This window comes from Myotis daubentonii, chromosome 10, assembly GCF_963259705.1.
Source record: "Myotis daubentonii chromosome 10, mMyoDau2.1, whole genome shotgun sequence".
Lineage (NCBI taxonomy): Eukaryota > Metazoa > Chordata > Mammalia > Chiroptera > Vespertilionidae > Myotis > Myotis daubentonii.
The window spans coordinates 57250488-57273096 of record NC_081849.1 but is presented as its reverse complement, the minus strand read 5'-3'; the positions used below and the strand labels follow the sequence as shown (position 1 = coordinate 57273096).

Sequence of the window (22609 nt, the reverse complement as noted above, 5' to 3'; positions counted from 1 at the left end):
TAAACATCGTTACATAAAAGGGTACGGTCTTTTTTTTTTTTTTAGTTTTATTCATTTCAAACGGGCCGCATCTGGCCCGCGGGCCGTAGTTTGCCCACGGCTGCCCTGGGGTGTAGTCTTTTCTTTCTATGAGTTAGCAAGGATATAGAAAAGAATACAGTATGATGCTTGATAAGACTCCCTAGCTTGATAAGAGCCCTCTGGAAGCAGTGCTTCACCCAGAATAACAGGGACATCTTCCTGGAGGAGGCCATATCCAAACTGACAGCTGAAGAGAGTAGGACTCACCCTAGAGTGGGTGGGGGTAGGGGAGGGACAGGGACAGGGTCAGGGGATAGTGTTGAGAGGCAAAGGAAGCAGCACAAGCAAAGTCATGGGTGTGGGAGAATGTGGTCAGTAGAGTAAGAGGGATATGGAGAGATCAAGTGGTGCAGGGAGAAGTAGGCTGAGGTCAGGAATTGAAGGGCCCTGCTCAAGAGCCTGCAGGGGTAGGCCTCAGGTTTGCGCTGAAGAAAACCATCTAGAACTGGTGAGAATGGTTTTTGTTGAGAGAAAATGAGAAGGAGACCAGCAAAGAGGTTGGTGTAATACGTTATGGGAGAGCTGTGCCAATGCAGACAGAATCTTGGGAAACCCCATATTTTGGGAACACTGACGAACTGTCACTGTTATTTGCTAAGGGCTTTGTTAAGTATAGTATAACTCTAAACCGTATCAGTATAGTGTAAGTTATAGCAATTGTTAAATTTACAATAAAAGGAGTGGAGGATGGATGGGCTAAAAAACAAAGAGCACCCATACTTAGCTTATTCCAAAATTCCTTTTATTGCCTGCACAGATTGCCATATATTTTATTCTTTGGTATTCTATGAGTTAATTCCCTCAAATGATTTACATATGTAAGTAATTTGGCCCTCTAGGAGATTTAGAATCTAGGAATTAGAGTAGAGTAAAACATCTCAAAACAAAACAATCCACAAAACCACATTGCATAGGGAAGGCTGTTTTTATTCTTGATTTTTATAGCTAACCAGGTTAATGAAGAGAACTTCCTGTATTCTCATAATCTTTGAAACTATGCAATGTTGTAAGATGTTGCACTGCTCCTGGTAGATGAGACAGACTAAAGTCATTTATTCATTCAACAAATAATTGAATACCTCCTAGGTCAGTGATGGCGAACATATGACACGCGTGTCAGAGGTGACACGCGAACTCATTTTTTTGGTTGATTTTTTTTGTTAAATGGCATTTAAATATATAAAATAAATATCAAAAATATAAATCTTTGTTTTACTATGGTTGCAAATATCAAAAAGATTCTATAAGTGACACGGCACCAGAGTTAAGTTAGGGTTTTTCAAAATACTGACACGCCGAGCTCAAAAGGTTCACCATCATTGTACCTAGGTATAAAGTGTAAAGCAATGAACAAAACAGATTGTTCCTGCTATCATGGAACCTACATTCTAAAGGATGGCATGTTGTATTATCTTGATGAAAAATGATAAAAAGATATTTTTTATCAAACCATTTTATTTTTGGCATAAGATGGTAGTGTAGGAAAATTAGGTATCAGATATCTTTCTGATTTGTTTCCCAGATTATGAGAGACAGTATAGTGTTGTGAGGATTACATGAGAGAATATTACTAATGCTTAGGATATAGTGCTTAATTTATGTTATTATTTACATTATATGATAATTATATTGCTAATATTATTGGCTAATGTAGATTACCTCTAATTTACCTCTTAATTTCCATCTAGAAGCTCCATCTTTGTCTTTGCCCAGACTTTAGCAGTAGTCTCCTACCTGGTCTATCTGCATTCTTTCTCTGTCTACTAAATCTATTTTTCACCTTGCAGTCAGAGTAAAATTTATGCTGTTAAATTAGTTTCCTATTGCTTCTGTAAAAAATTTCCATGAACCAAGTGGCTTAAAGCAATAGAAGTTTATCTTACACTTCTGGAGGTCAGAAGCCCCAAATCATTCCCAGTGGGCAAAAATAAAGATACTGACAGTGCTATGTTTCTTCTGGATGCTCTAGGGATAATCCATTTATTTGGCATTTTCAAGATTCTACTTGTGGTCCTGAATCACTCTGTTATCACACCTCCTTCTTTGACTGCTCTGCCTCTCTCTTTCACGTATAAGGACTCATGAGTATATTGCACCCACCAAGATAGTCGAGGATGAACTTTCCATCTCAAGACCCTTCATCACACCTGCATCATTACTTTGGTGTGTAAGGTTACATAGTCACAGGTCTGGGGAGCTAGGGGATGGACATCTTTCGGGGGCCTGTATTCTACCATCATGTCATAGAACAGTGTCTAGAACATTGGTGGAAATAAGTTAGTTTGTTAGTTTATTTATTGCATGAATGTCTTCTTATGAATTAAGCTTTCCTATGGGTTCCTAACACTTCTAGGATTAAAGACTTAAACCCCTACCTTGGCCTGGGCGGTCCGCATGGCCTCCCCAGCCCTGTGCTTTCCTGGGCCTCCATCCACATCAAGCGCTTTCCCCTGCTTGCTCATAGAACTCCGTTTCTTCCCAGCGTTTCAGGACCTTGCAGTGGCCTCTGCTTACACCGGCCCTCTCTCCCTCCCTCCAAACCCCATTGCTTGTTTTCCTGCCACTCTCAGCTTGGATGGTAGAGCAAACGCTTCTTAAAGGGGCATCATCTTGAACTTTTCTCTGCTGGTTAAATATTCTACTTGCACACAGTCCTGGAGCCTGGACTGCTCTTTCATAGCACTTGGTCACAACTTGCAATTGTTTATTAGTGTTCTTATGTGTTTCATCTGTAAGCTCTGTGAAGGCAGTGACTATTTCCATTGTATACTCAATGCTGATAATTTATTTGGTGCTCAGTAAATATTTGTTAAGGGAATGGATTTAAAATGAAAAGACAGCATGCCTGTTGAGTAGCTCTTGGTTCTGTTCATCAGTGTAGTATTCTTGTAGCCCCAGGCAGAATGGAGTTTTGGGTTATGCAAAGGATTTGTTCAATACCAGACAGTAGGAGATTGATAATTATTGAATAAAGCAACCCAATGTTGTTCATTCATTTTTTTTCAATGAAGTGGAGAGTTAATTTCACTACTTAGTACTTTTAAGACCCCTCTTCCATCTCTTTAAAACTATGTTTGACTTAAACATACAGAATCTCATAGACTTAGGATTCCATTAAATTTTAAAGTGGACTTCATTCAGAGTTGATGTCATGGTTCAGAGGGCATTTTCCTGGCTTAGGCCTGTGGGCTGTGGAACATTGTGTCTAAAATGACAGTACCCACTGTTAGCACTGGTGTTCAAGAGAAGTCTGCCAAACTTCTTTAACGCAGCCATCACTCAATGTATGTCAGTGGCTCTCTTTTAAGAAAATGTTTTACAACAGGAAAAAAAAAGTTTTATATTTTATATCTGACTCAACAGATTAATTTCTTTTTCAAATTTTATATTTTACTAAATTATGAGTTTTTCCCATTTTATTCAAGCTGGATTTATATTTATATTAATTTAATTATTATAGTTTCCCCATTTAAGCTACAGTATTTCACCCTGATGTCGGCAAAGTTTGAGTTAGTTATCCAGCTTTGTTGTCAGTTCAGTAAACTTTCTAGAAGAAAGAGACAGAGCTTTTGGAATTTAAAAGTGCTTTGAAGGGTTCCTATTCTATGAGGAAAAAAATTATTTGGAGAAAATCAATTTAAAAGCATATTCTTGTTATATTCTTCTTTCTCTACTGATTGATATTGTAATTATTTAAATTTAACTTTTAAGACAGAAATCTATACTATATATCTATATATCATAGCTATCTATTTTCACTCTATAGATAATTTCACACTATATATTGTGAAATACTATGTTTATATCTGTCTGTTTCTATATAGTCTGACATAGTCACTGATGTTTTATTTTTTAATCTCTTTACTAAACTTGATAAAAATTCATAAAACTGATTAACTTTCAGTTCTTAATCTTTTTATGAAGATATACTAGTACTTACTAAAATTAATTTTCTGTTATTAGCTTAACTTTAGTTGTTGCATACAAATCAATCTATATAAAATGTGTATGTACTTTCTTTTTAGAGTATGTTGGATAAAGGACATTGTTGTGTCAGTAACTAGAGAGAACATGGAAGCAATGAAGGGTATTATTCAGAAGTACCAGCATAAGCGCATCTCACTAGTTGAAGCTGGAGTGACCCGCCACAGGTCAATATTCAATGGACTAAAAGCTCTGGCTGAGGATCAGCCAGACTCCAAGCTCTCGAAGCCAGAAGTAGTGATTATCCATGATGCTGTGAGACCTTTTGTGGAGGAAGATATTCTCCTTAAAGTGGCCACAGCTGCTAAGGAACATGGGGTAAGTATTTATACTTATGTGAATGGATAAAAGAGGCAAACACTATATAGAGTGGTTCATTTGCTGAGTTTTGATGGAATTACTAGTGGCCCGGTGCAAGAAATTCATGCACATTAAAAGGGAATTAATTAGAGGAAATTATATCATATCTTTGTTGTTGTTGATGTAACAAAACAACAAAAACATGATGTAAAAACAACACTGATGCAATCAGTCATTTGTGAAAAAGCCAGGAGGTTACCATTCATTTGTGAAAAAGCCAAGAGGCTCCCTCCTCCCTCCTGTCAGGGTCCGGGGTGCAGGGGAATAGGATTCCTGGCTGGCAGGCCGCTGAAAGCAAGCTGACCAATGGCTGATTATGCGAGGAATGAGGCTCCCTCCTCCCTCCTGTCAGGGTCCAGTTTGATGGCTGGCCATGCCCCCAATCTTGCGAGACCTGGAGTTCCGCTGTGCCCCGGCCGGGCCAGGAGGGAGCTCCCTCCCACAGGCATCCTGCTGTTCGGTCATCTGTCCAGTCATTTATGTCATAACGGCTCCTGGCTTTTTATATATTAGGATATTTAAATGTGAAATTATTAAAATGGGCATGATGATCTGAAGAGGTTAGGGTAATTTGTTTTAGGAATTTTGTAGATTGTGAGATTGTTCTGGAATTTATCTTTGCTATAGTCATTTATCCTAATAATGTAATATGAGCTATTTGGAGAAGAATGTAGTAATAATGTCATCAGAGTAGGGAAAATGTCTAAGAAGTCAGTCAAAATTCCAATATGTATGATGAATGTGTGTGTATATATTCTAAATTTCCTTGAAATGGTTAGGATAGTGATCCAATAGCTTCAGGAAATCCAGGTACTACTTCCTGCCAACCCTCATACTGTTCTAATCATAAAAAAACAAATGCAATTAATAGAAACTTATCCTAGTAATTGAAGTTCTTATGTTGGTGGGAAGAATTGGCATCTTTTATAACCACTGGCCAATAAATTGCAAAATATTGGCCTGAATCAAATATACTATCTAAGACAAGAAAAGAGTGTGACTGTTTAGTCAAAGACACTTTACAATTTCTTTTCCATGGATTCCTTGTCCTTTGTTCTCATAAATTGTGTTCTATAGACTCTGAACAGATTTTCTTCTTTTCTTAGCCCCAAATTTTCAAGCTCTACCAAAGGTCCTATTTAGATAAATCATTTTCTAAGCAAGCTACACAGTATGACAGCCCCTGAGGTGGTATACATGCTAAAGATAACTATGATTTTTTAACTTATATTACATTTTGGACAAAACAAGACAAATTAATGTAGATGTATTAATTACCTCAAGAGACTAAGATGTCCAATATTAAGGCAAACATTAGAGTTGCCTGCATACAGGAACTCAAAAGTATCACAAGGACACAATTTTGCTCTCTTCATTGTGTATGCACCATTCCTGGGTTCCACAGATTTGACAGGACCTCAGTAGGACCAGCAGTGAGACCAGAAATTCTTTTAGTGCTTGTTCATCCTTACTCTTGATGATAGTTTGTCTGGGTATACAAATTCTAAGGCTTCAGCTTTTAACTCCCAATACTTTGAAAACATAGGATATAATTGTTTCCTGGCTTTTATCCAGCTTTTGGAAGTTGGCAAACTATGAAAAGACATGTATTTTGTGTGCTTTTACTTTTCCTCCCTTTCTCTGACAGCAGGCCTCAGCATGTCTTCTCCTGAAATCCCGTGCTCCTGGTCTCCCCATCCCAACATCTCGCCAAGGTTTTGTTATGTTACAGTTTAGACACTACCTTGCTTGCCACAACTTTGCAGACCTACCCATGGATATTGTATTTATCTAAGAGTTCTAATTGCCTAGGACCTTTTGAGCACTGGTTTATGGTACATTTTACTGAATTCTCATAAAACCAAGTCCCCTTGAGTTGGGTTGCTTTCTAATATTTAAAATGAGGGATTTTTGCATCTGATAGCAGGCTCCACACTGTAATTTCTTTCTATATTTGAATATTGATGTGATTTCTTTATATAATTGAACACTGATGAGGGTCTCTCAAGCTTGGCATGACTAACATTTTGGGTAACATAACTCTTTGTGGTGGGGGCTGTCCTGCACTGTGGGGTGGTTAGCAGTATCCCTATTTACATCCCCAGCCCCCACACCAGTTATATGGTGGATAATAAAGTTACAGGGTTAGAGCATAATTAACCATGATATTACACATGATTTTGTCCTTCTCCCCCCCCCCTTTTATTGATGTATAATGAACATACAGCACTAAATAAGTTTAAGGTATACAGCGTAACGTCCCGACTTAACATAGATTGTGATCACCACCTTATTCCTTTTCTTAAGGTAAATAGTTGTCTCTGTAATTTAGTGAGCAATTGGGTATGATGTCAGTTTAAAAATGGCTCTGGATATTTTGTTTCTTGAACAGTTAAAGAACTTTAGTAGTGGTAGAATCTTACAGAGGGCTTAAAATCAAATCAAAGGTTTATGTAGACCTCCTTTCTCGGATAGGAAGAATATACATTTCTTCATTAAACATTAACTAGTTTTTACTTAGAAAGTCTTTTGAGTCATCTTCTAAAGAGAAACTGAATTGCATATTATAACCAGAAACATTGACATGTGGTGTGTGGGTATGTTTGTATGTGATCTGTTTGGATATTGCAGCATGACTGCATTTATCAATGATTGATAGCACTTTGGAAATTCTATTAAGTTTCATATGTGTGCATCAGGAAGAATGTACTTTCCCACCACTCAATTTTACAACTTTGTGCAGTATATTCTGGGCATGTTCTAAAATAGAGATGGAAAATTACTTGGTGGAAATTTGACATTGGGATGAGGTGACCAAGGCTAACGGTCACTTGTTCTGAACTCTGTTGGATGGTTTTGATCATGAGAAAGTGCACTGAAGGGCAGAGTTTAGTCCTGGGTGGGGTTCAGGTAATGAGCTCCCCTGGGTCATTGGACCTTGTGTCATTATCTATTGGAGAGACACTTTGGTGTTGATTTAAGTCCTAGCTGTAATGAATCACTTTTATTTGTGAGTAAGCAGTGAGTTCTGATTTAGTGGTAAATTTTAGACCTACTTTGATAAAGATTTAAATGCCATGGAATGAGTGAAACTTGATTTGTTTCTGATGCTGGAGAAGATACTGTGTGAAAAAGCTTTTGTTTTACTGCATTACTTGAAATTACCAACCTCTATATATCTGCTCAATGAATTACTTAAAATGAAGTTGGAGAAGGGGTAGATCAAGGCAAGGTGAGTATATGTAGGGATTAAAATGAAATAAAGCTTATTACATACATATCCAAGTGTGACATACCTGGTCATATTAGATTTAAGGTAAATGTTACTAGCTTAGCTTCCAAGAATTAAAATTCAGTAGTATATAAAAGGAGAACTCCTTATTCCTTTCTGCTATGTATTTAATTTTAGGGGTATTTTGCAGTGATATACTAACTTGGACAGAGGTTTTTCTAAAATACCTATATTTCTATATTGAATAAATAATAGATTCTTTTACTTTGTCAAAAAGGAGGTGGGAAGTATTCTATTAGAAAATATCCAGAATCTTATAATTGCTAATGATTAGCTTTGAAGATCTTATTCTGTAAATATTTATTAAGTAGTGTTTCAATAAAGACAAATCAGCTAACTGAAATTGTAATTACAAGGTTGGAGGATTTCTGATATACATTGTCATAATTAGCTTGAGTGCAGATGCCTGAGGAGTAATGCCTGTTAGCACCTGCTGTGTGGATGGATGATTAGCATTGTTCAATTTTGCTTTAAAAGGTGAACAGTAGAGGTGGGGTTCATTATTTCCACATTGTATGATTTATATCTATGCAGATTTCCATGCATTGACATGTGGAAATACTTTGATAGATTAGCCTGAGAGTCAAGTAATCACTGTGGTGCTGAGCTGTTAAGCTTCCATTCAGGCTTATTATACTAATTCCCAAGGAGACAGTGTATTTGATCACTTGGGAATCATACTTCAGGCTTCCCAGATCGCTGCATTTGGGAGGCAACTAACCATCTTTGTCCAAACTTGTGTCATAATTTGATGCTTTGAATTTCAGAAAAAATCATATAACTGAGGATTCATTGCATGTTTATTTCTGAACAAATGTCCCTTACTAGGGAACTAGATATAGAATACATGTCTATTAGCATTAGCATCTTTCTTCTATACTGTTTATACCATATAGCTGGAGTAGTAGTCAGAGAAAAGAAAGGTCAACAAAGGAGTTATTTTCACTTGTTGACCTTTTTCTGGGCCTTTTGTTTAGTAAGACCCCGGAAGCTGGTAATTGCCTGTGTTTTCGATTGTCTTCATATTGTACTACTTTCTAAATGACAGTTTGGATTCCATAGGTAAGAACTTACTAATTCTTGGAATTCACCCATTCTGCCATGACATCTCAAATATGTATGATTTCTGGTCTCAAGAAGTTAGTATTTAATAATAAAAAATGAGAGTCCATAAATACACATTTTAGAAATTTTCTTTTAAAAAATACTGAAAACATACAGAAAACTTTGGACACCTTCAGACCTGTCACTTGGTATAATAAATCAAACTTTAGTAGTCAGTTTGAAACTGTGTCCCTGCCCTGATCGTATTTACTCCTCCCAAACGGGTAACACTACCTTGAACTTTGTTTTTATTGCTCTCTTGCTTTTTTCTTCAGTTTTGTAGCATGTATCCCTAAAGAACATTTGTTATGTTTGTATGATTTGTTTTTATATATTTTTTGAGGTATAATTGACATATAATTAACATATATTTGTATGATATTCTAAATCTTATGTTTTGCATATATCTTGACAGCTTTTTTTTTTGTACAACATATTTTGGGAAATGTATGCATGTGAATCTGCAGCTATAGTTCATTCATGATCACTGCTTTGTGTATAGCAATAACTATAGAAGAGAAAAAAAAATTCTGTTTCATTGCATCTCAATATTTTGAAAAACTGGCTATTTTAAATCGTGTATTTTATAAGTTTTAGATATGGATCTTCTTCTTCCCACATCCCTAGGAGCTGTTATTTGCTTATTTGTTTGCGACTTTGCTGGTCTATTTTAGTGAAGTCTTTTCCTCTACAGGGTGAAGCCTCTGGTGTCACTTTTCAGAGGGTACCATCTTGGGCATGTGATCTTTGCAGGGTTCTCTTTGAGCGTCTTCCCTGATCTCTCTGTTATACTGACTGCCACTGTTGACATCACCCCTAATTGATAAGCTTCATTTATTGCCAACTCATTACTCCTTTTTGGGGGGGCGGGCAGAGGACAGTGCTCTGAGCATAAATTGCTCTACAGCCTGATCCATTAAGTTCTGGTCCCTTGGCAGGCCTGGTTTTTGAGGCCAGTGCTGGAGGTTTGTTCTTATCCCAGGGAGGCTCTTGTTGTCTCTTTCCCTGGTGTTCTCTGGTTAACTAGCCGGCCTGCAGTTTAGCCTTTTGGTCTCCTGTATCTACTGGCCTCCTCTTAATTACTTATCATGACAATCTCATTTCATTTGGGAGTGTCCTTGGGCTTAAACTTCCAAATAAAGTGATTTCCCTTGGGGAAAGCTTCATAGCCCTCTGCTCTTTGAGCCCCTCTCTTGCCTTGCGAACAGTCACTGCATCACTACTTTGGAGATGTGGGTGGGCATGATGACTGTTTCTTTCAGACTGATACCCCTACTTCATGAGCAGGATGCTGCATGGGGGCATTAGGAGACTCTCAGAATTTCTTTTTGCCTCTTCTGGTACAGAACCTCTGCATTATGTGTGATCTGGGGCATCTAGACCCCAGTATTCTCTGCCTATCATTTCTGGGGCAGATCCTTACCCTATACTTGGGTGTCTCTAACCTCTTGGCAACACTTGCCTGTTGTTTAGCTTCTGTGGGAGACATGGAGCTGAGTAAGATGGGAAATGTTGGCACTCTGCTTCTCCCATTGGGAACTAGGGGGAGAGGGAGCCCCATTTGTTGGCCATACCTATTCTAAGAGGAACTTCAGCCATACTAAACTGGGTGTACAATAAGAGAAGAAATGGATATGACTTGAGCACCACAGGCTCTCTTTACTCTCCCCAAGATTTAGAAGATTTTCTTGAATAAAGTTTCCTAATTTGCTGAATGCCCTTAGGACAATTTTCAATGGCTTTTCCATGTTTTGTTTTTTAAATAATTTTCACTATTTATAATTTGCTTGGGGGAGAATCTGTGGAGCTTCTCATGTTGACACTTGAATGTCCCATGTTCTCTTTTAAGTAAATTTTTATTTCGTGGCCTGGCATAAAATTAGCTATAAGTACTTGCAATGGAAATTTAATTTTTTTCTTAAAAAGCAGTGTGTGTATATACACGTGTGCACATGTGTTTCTTTCCTGTTTTGTCTTCTAACCCCTACTGATAGGTTTGACCAGTTGGGCTTGTTCCTTACTTACCTTACTTACCTTTCACCTACTTGGACATCACTTCCTCCCTGTCACCCTTGGCTGGTCTCCTCATTTTTATGCCTCAGGTCCAAATTTTTACTTGCGTCACTGGAAATGGTGACACAGTTTGTAAACTGTCTATATGGCTCATACATTAGCTTTGATTTTTAGCCAATCTCTTGGCATTTGTAAACTAGTTCATAGACTGTCTTTCTTGCTCAGATGTTGGTCTTCAGGCCAAATGTGTTGTATTTGTGCTGCAATCCCTCTGTAGCAATTACATGAGAGATAGGATATTTTGGATACAATATAAGGAGGTTTGGTTTAATTGCCTACCATAGGAACTGTATTTTAAGGCTACTTCTCCAAGACAGCTGTTTGGTAATGACCTCTAAGCCTATATTACAAAGACACTATATTAAAGCTAAAGGCAAACATTGTCAGATATGTTTTTTAATAAAATTTAGATACCTCTATTAATGAAACAGAGCTTTTATCAGAGCAATTGATATTAATGGATATTTTGCCTGAGGGAGCATTCCACTAATGCTATGTTTGAAGAGGACTGTTTTTTCACAGGAATTAGAGCAAAATATAAATTCATTGTTACGTGGGCTGTTGAGTCTCATTTTGGGGATCTTAGGGAATATGTCTGTTTCCTTAATTTTCTAATGTGTAAGTTAAATCTTTTGAAAGCATACTAATTAGTAATTCATGTATAATTCATTTCAGTTCTTTCATATAGTGTTTCTCTTTCTTCCATCTTTAGGGAATACCCAATTATATCATTGCATCCATTTTTAGTATTTGACTTCAATGGCCTGTATAAAAAGGATTTTAAACCTATGATGAAGAAAATTTTCTACCTCTTATATATGGAACTGTAATATTATGAAATTGGTTCTTGGTGTGACATGATTTGATTTATGAACCAAATGAATATTTGTTCAGATATTTTCTTGAGGTAGTTTGTTGAAGGTATGAATAACATCTGCTTTCAAAAATAAGATACAGAGTTTAGAATTTGACTTCAAAATATTTTCTAGGTGAAACAATGCCTTGTTTGCCTCTGTTTGTTATTTAGGCAGCAGGAGCAATTCGCCCTCTTGTATCCACCGTCATCAGTCCATCTGCCGATGGTTGCTTAGACCACTCCCTGGAACGTGCCCGACACAGAGCAAGTGAAATGCCACAGGCTTTTCTATATGATGTGATCTATGCAGCATATCAGCAGGTAAGAATTCTGGCTTTTTTAGAAAGCTTCTGTGTTGCGGGTCCCTAAGACCACCTCTATATTTGGAGATTTTCTAGAACTCGTGGGTCTCAGTCTGTAGTTGTACTCATGGCTTAAGTTGATTACAGTCAAGTAGTGAGGATGCACAGCTGGATCCTGTGAGAAAGAGACATAGGCAGATTCTGGAAGAATCCATGTGCAGGATTCCTTTTATTCTCTCCCTCCCCTGAAGGGTAGCACAAACACCACCTATCCTCCCACGCCCCCCTCCCCCCCGCCCCCCAGCAAAAAAAATGAACATGTGTATGTTGTTTCTCTCCAGGGAAGCCTATTGTAGACTTGGTGTCCAAGGTATTTGTTGGGATTGGTCATGTAAACATCCTGCTTACCACATAAAAGTAAAATCCAGATTCTCAGAGGAAAGCAGGTGTTTAACATAAACCATACTGTTTATGCAAACACTGGGCACAGAGAGCCACCCTTATCAGTTAACTCTTCACTGGGAATAGTCCAAGAACCAGTTTCCCATGTGCTGGCTGAGGGCCCACCTAGTTAGCAGGTGTTCCTAAGGACAGCAATCTCAGGCTTTTTGTGATAAATTTGCTGCACAGCTGTGTAGATATTTTGTTAATTACATTTTGTTAATTACATAATTATATTTTGTTAATTACAAAGAAGGGTAAGTTCTTTGAAAACATCAAATAATTTATTCATGTTGAGATTATAATAGATTACCTTTGTTTTTCATGTTTTGGAAACATTTTTGTACCTATGTAAATTTTGCTGCCATACAGTTATTGAGTAGCAGGTATTATTCTTGTCCAAAACTTCCCAATGAAATATCAGTTAGAGAGACTAACCCAGTGCTTGGTCAATGTTAGACAATCAGTAAATATGAGGTAATAGTAATATGAATATTGACATTTATAATAGAAAAATACCACATATTTTTGATAGAGGGTAGTTAATCACACACATACATTAAATTATCACTCAATCTTGACTACCTGTTACTGTTTTAAAATGAGATTATGTAAATTAGAATCCATCTTAATGATATGAATAGTCAGCCATGGTTTATATTGTTTTCTTAAAATATTGAATATGAAGCATAGGAATTTGCCTGTATTTCATCATTAATCCTATAAATGTTATGCTACTATAAATTTCTTTGGCTTTTTTATCCAAGTATTCTATTTTATAGCCTAAATATTGCTGGGCTAGACTATATCTGCCATCTTTTTTGAAATTAATGAAATAATTTGTTATTAAGATATGATATCTATATCTTAGACAAAAATTTGAATATTATTTCACAATCCTCACATTAAAGTATCATTTTTAGCAGTTTTTTTCTGGAGAATTAAGCCATGATGCAGCTGGAGCTCCAATAAAAGTTTCCTCCTTTCTGGAACTTGACTGCCTTCTTATCTTGTTACATATTCCTTAGATATTAGGTAAGTGTTCAGTTTCCTGCCCTCTGGTCCCCTCCCCAGTCTAGGTTAGGTCAGTGCCCTGTTTTTTTCTGCCCAGCATCAAAATTATAATTAATTACTTGGGAAGCCATTTATAAAATATCTGATTCTACTACTAGACTCTGAGCCTTGCAATGGTAAGTGTCTGTAAGAACAAGAGAAGACAAACGATGAGGCAAACAGGCTACAGAATCAGACTGAAAAGAGGATAGCAAAAACAATAGGGTTGTTACTTTCTTCTAGTGGTTTGTCCCGAGTTCATGTTATTGAATGGAAAATAAAGATCCTGGGAAACATTTTTTTCAGTCTGGTAGATTACTGGAAATCTCTTCTGTGTTTGTGCTTTTCTGGTGGGAAAGTTCAAGGTGGGGAATGGAATGTGTGGGGAGAGGCATACAATGGAAACACTTATTCTGTCATGGACAGGAGGGCCTCTTTGAGTTGTCAAGGGCTTTTTGTTTTATGTTCTAAAACCCCCGATCTCTTTGTTACAGACTTTGGCAAGAAAATCTGCTTTTAAAAAATAAACAGAAATGAACTGAGCGACATAGTATTTGTCTCTTCTTGATTTTTTTTTTTTTTTTTTTTTTTTTTTTTTTTTTTTACTGTAGGACTTTGCATGTCAAACTAGGTACTGACTTTTGGAGGCAGTCAGGAGAGGGCAGGAGCTACAAGGATGTTGAGAAGTTACACAGATGGACACTGAAGACATACATAAGTGACCATCAGTTTCTAGGCTTTGTATGAGGCAAATGCTGACAGATACTACTACCCAGGCAGTTCTAATTCATCCTCCCAGGATGACAGAGCTGTCAATTTCCAAGCAATTCCATGACCACATGATCTCTATGTGTGCCTCGCAAAGAGATACCATTATTTAGAGCGAAGAAATAGGTTCAAAATGAAAATCTTTCTGGTTCACTTGAATGCTAAAGGAAATTCCACGAGGTATGGGTTCATTCAGAATCAGATGATAAAATAAATGTTGGTCACACTTTGTCATTGACCTTTTATGTTAATTTGTGTAGTGTATGCAGTAACATCTGGGTGGTAGCTTTAGCAGTTCATGGCCAAAACAAAATGGATTTCCTGGGCAGAGCTAAGAACTTCAACTCTTATTTGATACTCTTTTACTTTAGAAAAATTGCAGAATGATGGGCAGAGTATAGTGAGATACTTTGAGGATATACCTTATTATGAAGGAATATGAATTTTAAAGTTTATATAACTTTATTTTTACCTTTTTTGCAAACTGTCTGTTGTGTTAAGCAGATGAGATAATGAAAGTTTTTCTGTGTATATCTGAATTATGTGCTATTCATCTGTGGTAGGTGTCGCTGTGTCAGTTTGGTTAAATCGGGAACTATTTCTCTTGGTTAGATTGTCCAAAAGAGCCGTACATCTGAAATTTAGAAGGCTGAAGTAAGCAGAATCCATTTCTCTTTTCTTTTTACTGTCACAGGAATGCCTGGTGGATTGCAACCTGTCCTTGCCATCTCGTTGTGTTCCCGAATGCTAGGACCATTGAGTATCACTAGCTCCAGTTTATTACTGGATACTTGGCCGAGACAGTAGCTACACATAAATAACTGTTCTCGTGGCTTTCCCCTGAAGGTCTCCTTTTAATGGCTGGATGTGCTTACCTAGCCAGGTTGACTAGTCAAGGATGTCTACTCTGATCCTTCAACTTGCCTTTCCAGTCTTCACCTTCTCCAGTGACACAACTGTGTACAGTGGCCCTGCTCCCCAGGCTGATACATCATCTAATTCATCCAGAGAGTTGTGTCCATACTATGTCCACTAACATGTACAAACCACTTTGACTGTTGTTGTTGTTGTTTTTTACCATCACTAAATTTTTTTTAACCTTGTTTAGGAAAGAATACATTTTTAGAAGATACACAGGTCTCTTAAAAAGTAATACTTTTACATGGTATTTGGTGCCAAAGTTGTTTGAGTTTTTAATATAGTTTTCTTTTGGGTGTTGTACAAAGTATTGCCGAAAGAACCAGAAGCAAAATTTTGCTGGCAGGGTTTACTTTTATTGGTCTGCTGCCTAGAATATTGAAAAACTCAAATATAATGACATAAAAGTTATTAAATACTAATATTAAAGCTGGCATGTTTAGGAACCACCTTTCTTGTAGAGAATAATGAGATCTGAAATCTTTCTCTGGGATCCAACCCTTCTAACTACGTGCCTTTCAACATGTACTAAACATTATGGACCTTTAACAAATAAAAATTTAATCATTTCCCTACACGAGATTTCAAAGTTTGTCATTATTTTATGGCCATTATTATTTGCGGGCATTGATATCCTGAGCAAGAGTTTGCTATTTCAGAATATGACCTAGAGATGGAATTTAGCATTATCTGGTCAGTTAAAGAGATATTTTCATACGCTTTTGAATAAACCAAATTTTTTCTAAATTTTTTTAGGACTAGTGGAAATCAGTTTTTTCACCGAGAGTATTTTGGACAAAGACTTATTGTTAGTGAAATTTATATGCACCACTGAATGCCAAGGTGGACATGCACTTCATAAACCTCACAGTAGGTAGTCTAAAACATAAAATAGAGGTACTGGTTCCCTGCTTACAGCACAGCAGGTCCTCAAATGACATCATGTCGTTCAACATCATTTTGTTACAGCATTGATGTGATGCTGTGGAATTTAACTCTTTGTTATATCAATGAGCCCAAGGCAATGATTTTCAACTGGTATGCTGCAAGAATTCTTAAAACATGCAATTTAATTAGTGGCACTGACCTCTTTTCCCTTATATTGTAAATAAAAATGACAACAGCCTACACAACAACAGCCATCCTGTGTGAATGAATCAAAATTATACCTATTTTTTTGTCAGATCGACAAAAATATATGTTTTGGTATGCCACAGAATTTTAATAATTCGTTTATGTGTGCCATGAGATGAAAAAGGCTGAAAATATCTGGCCTCTGGTAAAATTGGTTTCATTATACATTGTTTTGCCACAGTTCCAAGAACTATGACAACATTAAGTGAGGACTTACTGTATTTTCTAGATTCTATGTCAAATCATTATCCAGGCCTCTGGCTCCTAGTAACGACAGAATAGCTTGAACAGCCAACTTTCCAGTTATAAAAATTATAAACCGATACCTATCTGTCTCTATTGAGCGAGACAGAGACAGGTATACAGAGAGAGATATGAGATGTATATATGTATAGTATATGTTTGCATTTGTATGATGGCAGTAGAGAGTGACCAAAAATAGGGGAAAAAATCAGAAGGGATTAACTGTTCAAGGAAGGGAGTCACACTGAGTAAGGTCCACATTTATACAGAGTGGTTCTTGACTCTAAATCCACTATTCACTATGCCTTGCTGCATCCATTGGACATCTTTCCTTTGCCAAGAGGTTTTAAGCTTCATCAGTAGAGGATGCTCCAGGGGCACTGCCAACAGAAGGGGCTTTCCTCCTGGTTTTATTCCTGCTGCCACAGCTGCCACGGACATGTATCTGTGGCACTGAGTGCCCTTCGCTCTTTAGCAGGTGTGTGATGCCAGTTCTGGCCTGCCATTCTCTGCCTGCTGGCTTCTGCCTGCTGACATGGTGGAGGTTTGCCCATTTGCCAGTCCTGAACTGCAGCTCCATGCCTGCCAGCCTTGGTTTCTTGGCATTCCAGTGACAGGCTGCCAGTTTGTCAGTCCCTCTCTGCAACCCTCTGTTCATCAGCCTCAGGCTCTGGCCATCAGAGGGAGGCTCCCTGCTTGCCAGTCCTCCCCCATTTTGGCTACCACACCAGCCTTGGCCTACCCACTATGCACCATCTCTGGCACTGGTCAAGCTTCAAAACCTCCCCACCATCCAGGGGGCCCTAGCCAAATCTTCTTCAACGAGGTTCCAATCTCAGCCTTGGAGGGAGTTCCCCTCACCCCCCTGCCCTTTTCCCCAAGTTTGTTTCTTCCTTGGGTATTTTCCCTCAGATTTACTGTATATTTTAGAATTTTTATTCTTTCTTAGTAGTTAAACTTTAGTACTAAGTTAATCATGCTGTAAATTAAATCTTTTTGTTCAAATTGTTGTGTAGTTTATGACTCCTGGCTGAGTGCTGAATGATACATTTGGCCCTCCCTCCTCTGCCTTCCCTTTCTTCCCCTCTGTCTCTTCTTAGTGCCTGTAGTGGCAAGGCAGACAGCTGTTATTATTGTTATTATTATCATCCTGAGAATCCAGAGGATGGAATGTAGCCCTGCTAGGGAAGTTTGGAATTGAGGGACATATTGCAAAATGTAGGAAGCCCAGAGGGAGGCAGGATTATGTGCTGACTACTGCACTGTGCTCATATGGGGCACTATTCCAAAGGACCGAGGGAAAAATGAACTGGAAGCCTGAACGAGATGAGCAGAGACTTCAGCAGCTGCTCACCCCAGCTTATAGAATTAAAACACATTAGCCATATCACATTTTTATTCAATTTTATATATATACAAAAATATGTATTTTCTTACTTTAAAATATATATATAGCAATTAAATGTTAACCTTATCACATTTTAATTCAATTATATATTTTTTTCCTTTAAAATTCACATGTAGCAATTATATATTAGAATGTATTATAAGTTAAACAAGAGAGATGCATCCTTATTACTTGAGTCAGAGCTACTTGCTTTTTGCTTTGATTGCAGTTCTCATTTGGGTATTTGTTGTGTCTAAGCTTCCACTGTGAATGGGCATTTCCTATGGGAGTTGGGAGTTTGTATAGAATGGGGATTGACTGGGCAGGAGCACACCTGTTTGTTTTTGTTTTGTTTTGTTTTTTTTTAAGAAAAGACTATTATGTCACTTGAAACTGTGAATTAAAATTTTCTCTTCAGCCTTATCCTAGGATACACTTCCTTTGTTAAATTAACATGGAATTTTCAATTCATGCAGAAGGCTTAAGGTATTAAAATTAATATAAGGAGTGGGTCAGAAAGAGACTACTGGACAAGTTGTTTGTGTAGAAGGTATGATAATTTTTCAACTATACTTTTGGTCAATAAAAGGACCTGAGATAATGGTCTAACTTGGATTTAAAGCAGATACAATTTTAACTGCTTGCACTGAACTCAGGTTAAATTCTTTGCAATCTATAAATGTGCCAAAATAAATAAAACTGATCTTGTGAAATCATTGTTTCTTCTTTTCATTTTCCTTAGTCTGTGAATACATCTCCAATATTGCTGTCATTTCCTTGTGTTGCATTTGCTAGTATGGTTTCCTCCAACCTTATTCATCTATTGCTTATTGTGTTGTCTGGCAAACTTTCCATAATTATTTGCTTAGTAAATGGATATATGTTCCCCAATTTTTCTGATCATTCTTTTTTTTCAGATTTCTCTCATAAATTTTGGGCATATATTTATAATTTCCTTTGATTACTTTTACTAGATGTCCTACAGGTGACTTCAATCTAATTGGTACCATTAACCTATCCAATAGACCTGCTCTTTTTTCTACATCTTCCAACCTGGGTAATAACATCACCAATCCTGTTGCTGCTGAACTAACTTCTGGTTCTGGGCCCTCCCTTCTCTATATTTCCTCCATTTATTTCAGATCCTCATGACCTTTTGAGGTTATGATAAGAGCTTTATAACCATTGTTTGTGCATGAATTTACAGCTGCCTTTTCTCTGGGTTTGGATAGCACTATAGGATTCAGTTTTTACCTTAGTAGTTTACATTGAGACAAGATTATGTCTACTCAGTGTGTTTCTGGGAAGTATCTTAATTTCCTTTTAATTTTATTGCTAACTTTCCACCAGTTTTTTGTTGTTTTTTTCCAAAGGAGATACTCAAGAGACAGGAGTAAAATATTCCAGTCAGACTCTGAGTTTTTAATTGTGCTTGATAATATTTGATTGTGAAAGTCAATAGAAATGGTTAAAATCATAGTTTTAGAATTACTGGTGAAATTTGTTCTCCCATGTAACTTTCCCTAATTATTTGGGTGCAGAAAAAGAAATAGCATCTTCTAGATAATGTTTAGTATGGCTAGATTGGATGATGCTTGCCTCGAAGTTTATAATAGATTTTGCTTGGGTAGGGCTGGTAAAATGTGAAAAACTGACAGGATTGTTTTTTCACCTGATAGGTGTTTAAAAGCCTCTTGTGAATGTAACTCTATGTAAGCTATTTAAAAATTTATACCCAGAGGAATCCTGTCCTTCGCCAGATCATTTGAACATTGTTTCCTGAAGAGTGAGGGCTGAATCTATTATTATCAGTCTCATATGGACTTATTTATTTACTCATAAAGTGATCCTATGTATTGTGAGAACAAAGCTTCTTGGATAACTGTCTCTTCTGCCATTCAAAAATACATTGCATAATTCAAACAATGTAAATGTATGCATAATGCTTTGAGTTTGATTTTCAGGTGATAAATTGAATGCAGGTGTTCATTGTTTATCTAATTGTAAGATAGCCTATTTTGTTTCTACTTGAGACATTCTGAGCTGAGGTCTGTGACTGCAGTCTGAGAAACCTGTGCATGCATGCCTTTGATTTAGTTTTTCTCTAATGTATACTGTATATTGTTCTTTGTTGGGCAAACTTCCCAGGCCGCCTTGCAGAAATAATACTGTGAATGATGTTAAAGCTGGAAGGATAGATATGTAATCGGATTATTTGTAGCCATGACCATTACATAATTACCATAAAACAATGGTTCCTAACTTTATTGTGTGTATTATAAAAGCTCTGAAACTTGTGAAATATCTTCCAAGAAAAATAACCACATTATACAAAAAATATTTTTTTTAGAGGTTTTTACAGTCCCTATGAGCCCTATTCATTTACCTCATGTTAACAACCATGCTACATACTCCTACACTGCTTATGGGAACATAAATTGAAACCACCTTTATGGAAGACAGTTTGGAATTATTTATCTAATTAGAATGCACATGCTCCTGTTTCTGGGTAAAGATAACCAACTGAATGTGTATCTAATTTTTCCAACTACTCAAACCTTATTAAAGCTACTAGAAAGGTATTAAAAAATGGCATGGACTCACAAGGACAAGGAGAATAAGAGAAAGGACAATGGCAAACAAATACCTGGGAAGCAGATAAGTGAGTAGTAATCAATGCAGTAGATCTGAGAAGGTTGGATTATTTAAGAAAAATTGTAGGAATGGCTAAAAATTGAAATGCCTACAGTAGAATTCCCCAAACGTTCAGGACCTTGCAGCACCAGCTACCTCTAGAACTCAGTAGAAGGGGACAAAATAAGGTGGGTTTGCTGAACACTATTTAGAAGCAGTCTGATCTTTAAATAACCTTCGCTATTTTATGACCCCACGGTTCTACCTACAGAGGCAGGTGGGGGTGGAGCACCCACCATGTGAGGGGAGAACATTGGGTGTAGTCAAGAGAATGAATATCTTGACCAAATAGTGACTAACAGACCATGTGCCTGTGGCATCTTCTCCCACTCAGCAGCCAGTATCCTAAAGGCTTGCCTTTCCCTTCTGGCTAGAAATTGGAAGTTTATTTTGGGGAATCTGTTCAGTCTAAGAAGAAAGCCCTAAAAATACTATCCTTAGAGGTTCCACAGTAAACTTTTCAACCACATCATCCTACAATAAAGCTCACTTTTCTGTACTCATCGTGTAATACCTTTTTAATCTTCTACTCTTAAATATGAGCTGACAAGTATTATCATACCATCTAAAGAATGCACTTACTGTGGAAGACAAAGACCAAAACAAACAGAAAAGAATAATATGGAGGAAGCAGGGAAGGGAAATCTTTTAAAAATTTAGCTCTGGCTTGTGTGCCTAAATGGTTAGAGTGTCCACTTGGCCCTGTGCATGAAAGAGTTGTGGGCCTGACTTCTAGTCCAGGTTACCTACCTGGCTTGCAGGTCCGATCTGGCCCTGGTCGGGGCGCATGTGGGAGGCAATCAATCAATGTGTCTCTCTCACATTGATGTTTCTCTCTCTCCTCCCCCTCCCTTCCACTCGCTTTAAAAATCAATGGAAAAAATATCCTTGGGTGAGGATTAACAACAACAAGAAGTATCATTTCAGAGAGAAAAGTTATTTGAAGCATAAAACAAGATAAAAATGCTAGAAAAATAAAGATTTAGAGAAAAAGAAAATCTAGGGTTAAAAATAAATCTGAGGAACCTTCCCCCAAAGGACAAAAAATACATAGGAAAGGAAATGAAATTGAAGTCCAGACTAAAGAGCCGATACTCTATAACAAAATTTTCCAAAAAGAAAAAAATGGAGAGAAAGAAGTATCAAAGAAATAATGTACCAAAAAGAGTTTTAAAAAACTTACCTCTTATGCTCCCTTTCTGAGAAAGCTACTAGATGATTTGTTCCAAAAAAGTTAGGGAGTCAAATCAAGAAAGGTTATATGGGATACAGGAGATAGGAGACCCATGACAGGGGAAAGATGGAGATTATCCTCTGGATGATGATACAGGAAGTTTTTTTGGGTGATATCTGTGTGGCTGGCAGAGGATAACTAGTCCATGTTGAAAAAGGTTAGAAGGCTCCAAAGGTGACTTCTTCAGGAATATAAAATTGTCAAAATGTCTTATGTGTGTGAATATCTTGAGAGTAGATATAGACAAATAGCTAAGTGTTTGCTGTATAATGAGTTATGTGTATATAGAAAACTAAACACTTAAAACAAATGATAAGTTCTAATTCTAGGGAAACAAAGATTTGTGTAGTAAAGGAATTATACTAGAGGCCCGGTGCACGTATTTGTGCACTGGTGGGCTCCCTTGGCCTGGCCTGCATCCTCTCACAATCCAGGACCACTCGGGGGATGTCAAAGGCCCGGTGCGTGAATTCGGCCCAATCCCCACAGACCAGGCCGAGGGACCCCACGGGTGCATGAATCCGTGCACTGGGCCTCTAGTATGCATATAAGATCTTTGGTTAATCTATTCCCGCCCTTCTTTGTCCCCCTTTCCCTCTGAGATTCATCAGTCTATTCCATGTTTCCATGCCTGTGTGTTGAGTGTCTGCCCCCTGGTGGTCAGTACATGTCATAGCTACTGGTT

At 37.4% G+C, this 22609-nt stretch overlaps 1 protein-coding gene across 2 annotated transcripts in view; it reads left to right on the top strand.

Moving 5' to 3' along the window:
- The window catches only part of CRPPA (CDP-L-ribitol pyrophosphorylase A), a 178065-nt gene that overhangs the window by 16407 nt on the left and 139049 nt on the right, over window positions 1–22609 (top strand). For both annotated transcript variants that reach the window (XM_059712468.1, XM_059712469.1), the window contains exons 2-3: window positions 4107–4383; window positions 11922–12071. In XM_059712468.1, the coding sequence (XP_059568451.1) occupies window positions 4107–4383; window positions 11922–12071 (427 nt within the window). The remainder of the gene's footprint in view (window positions 1–4106; window positions 4384–11921; window positions 12072–22609) is intronic.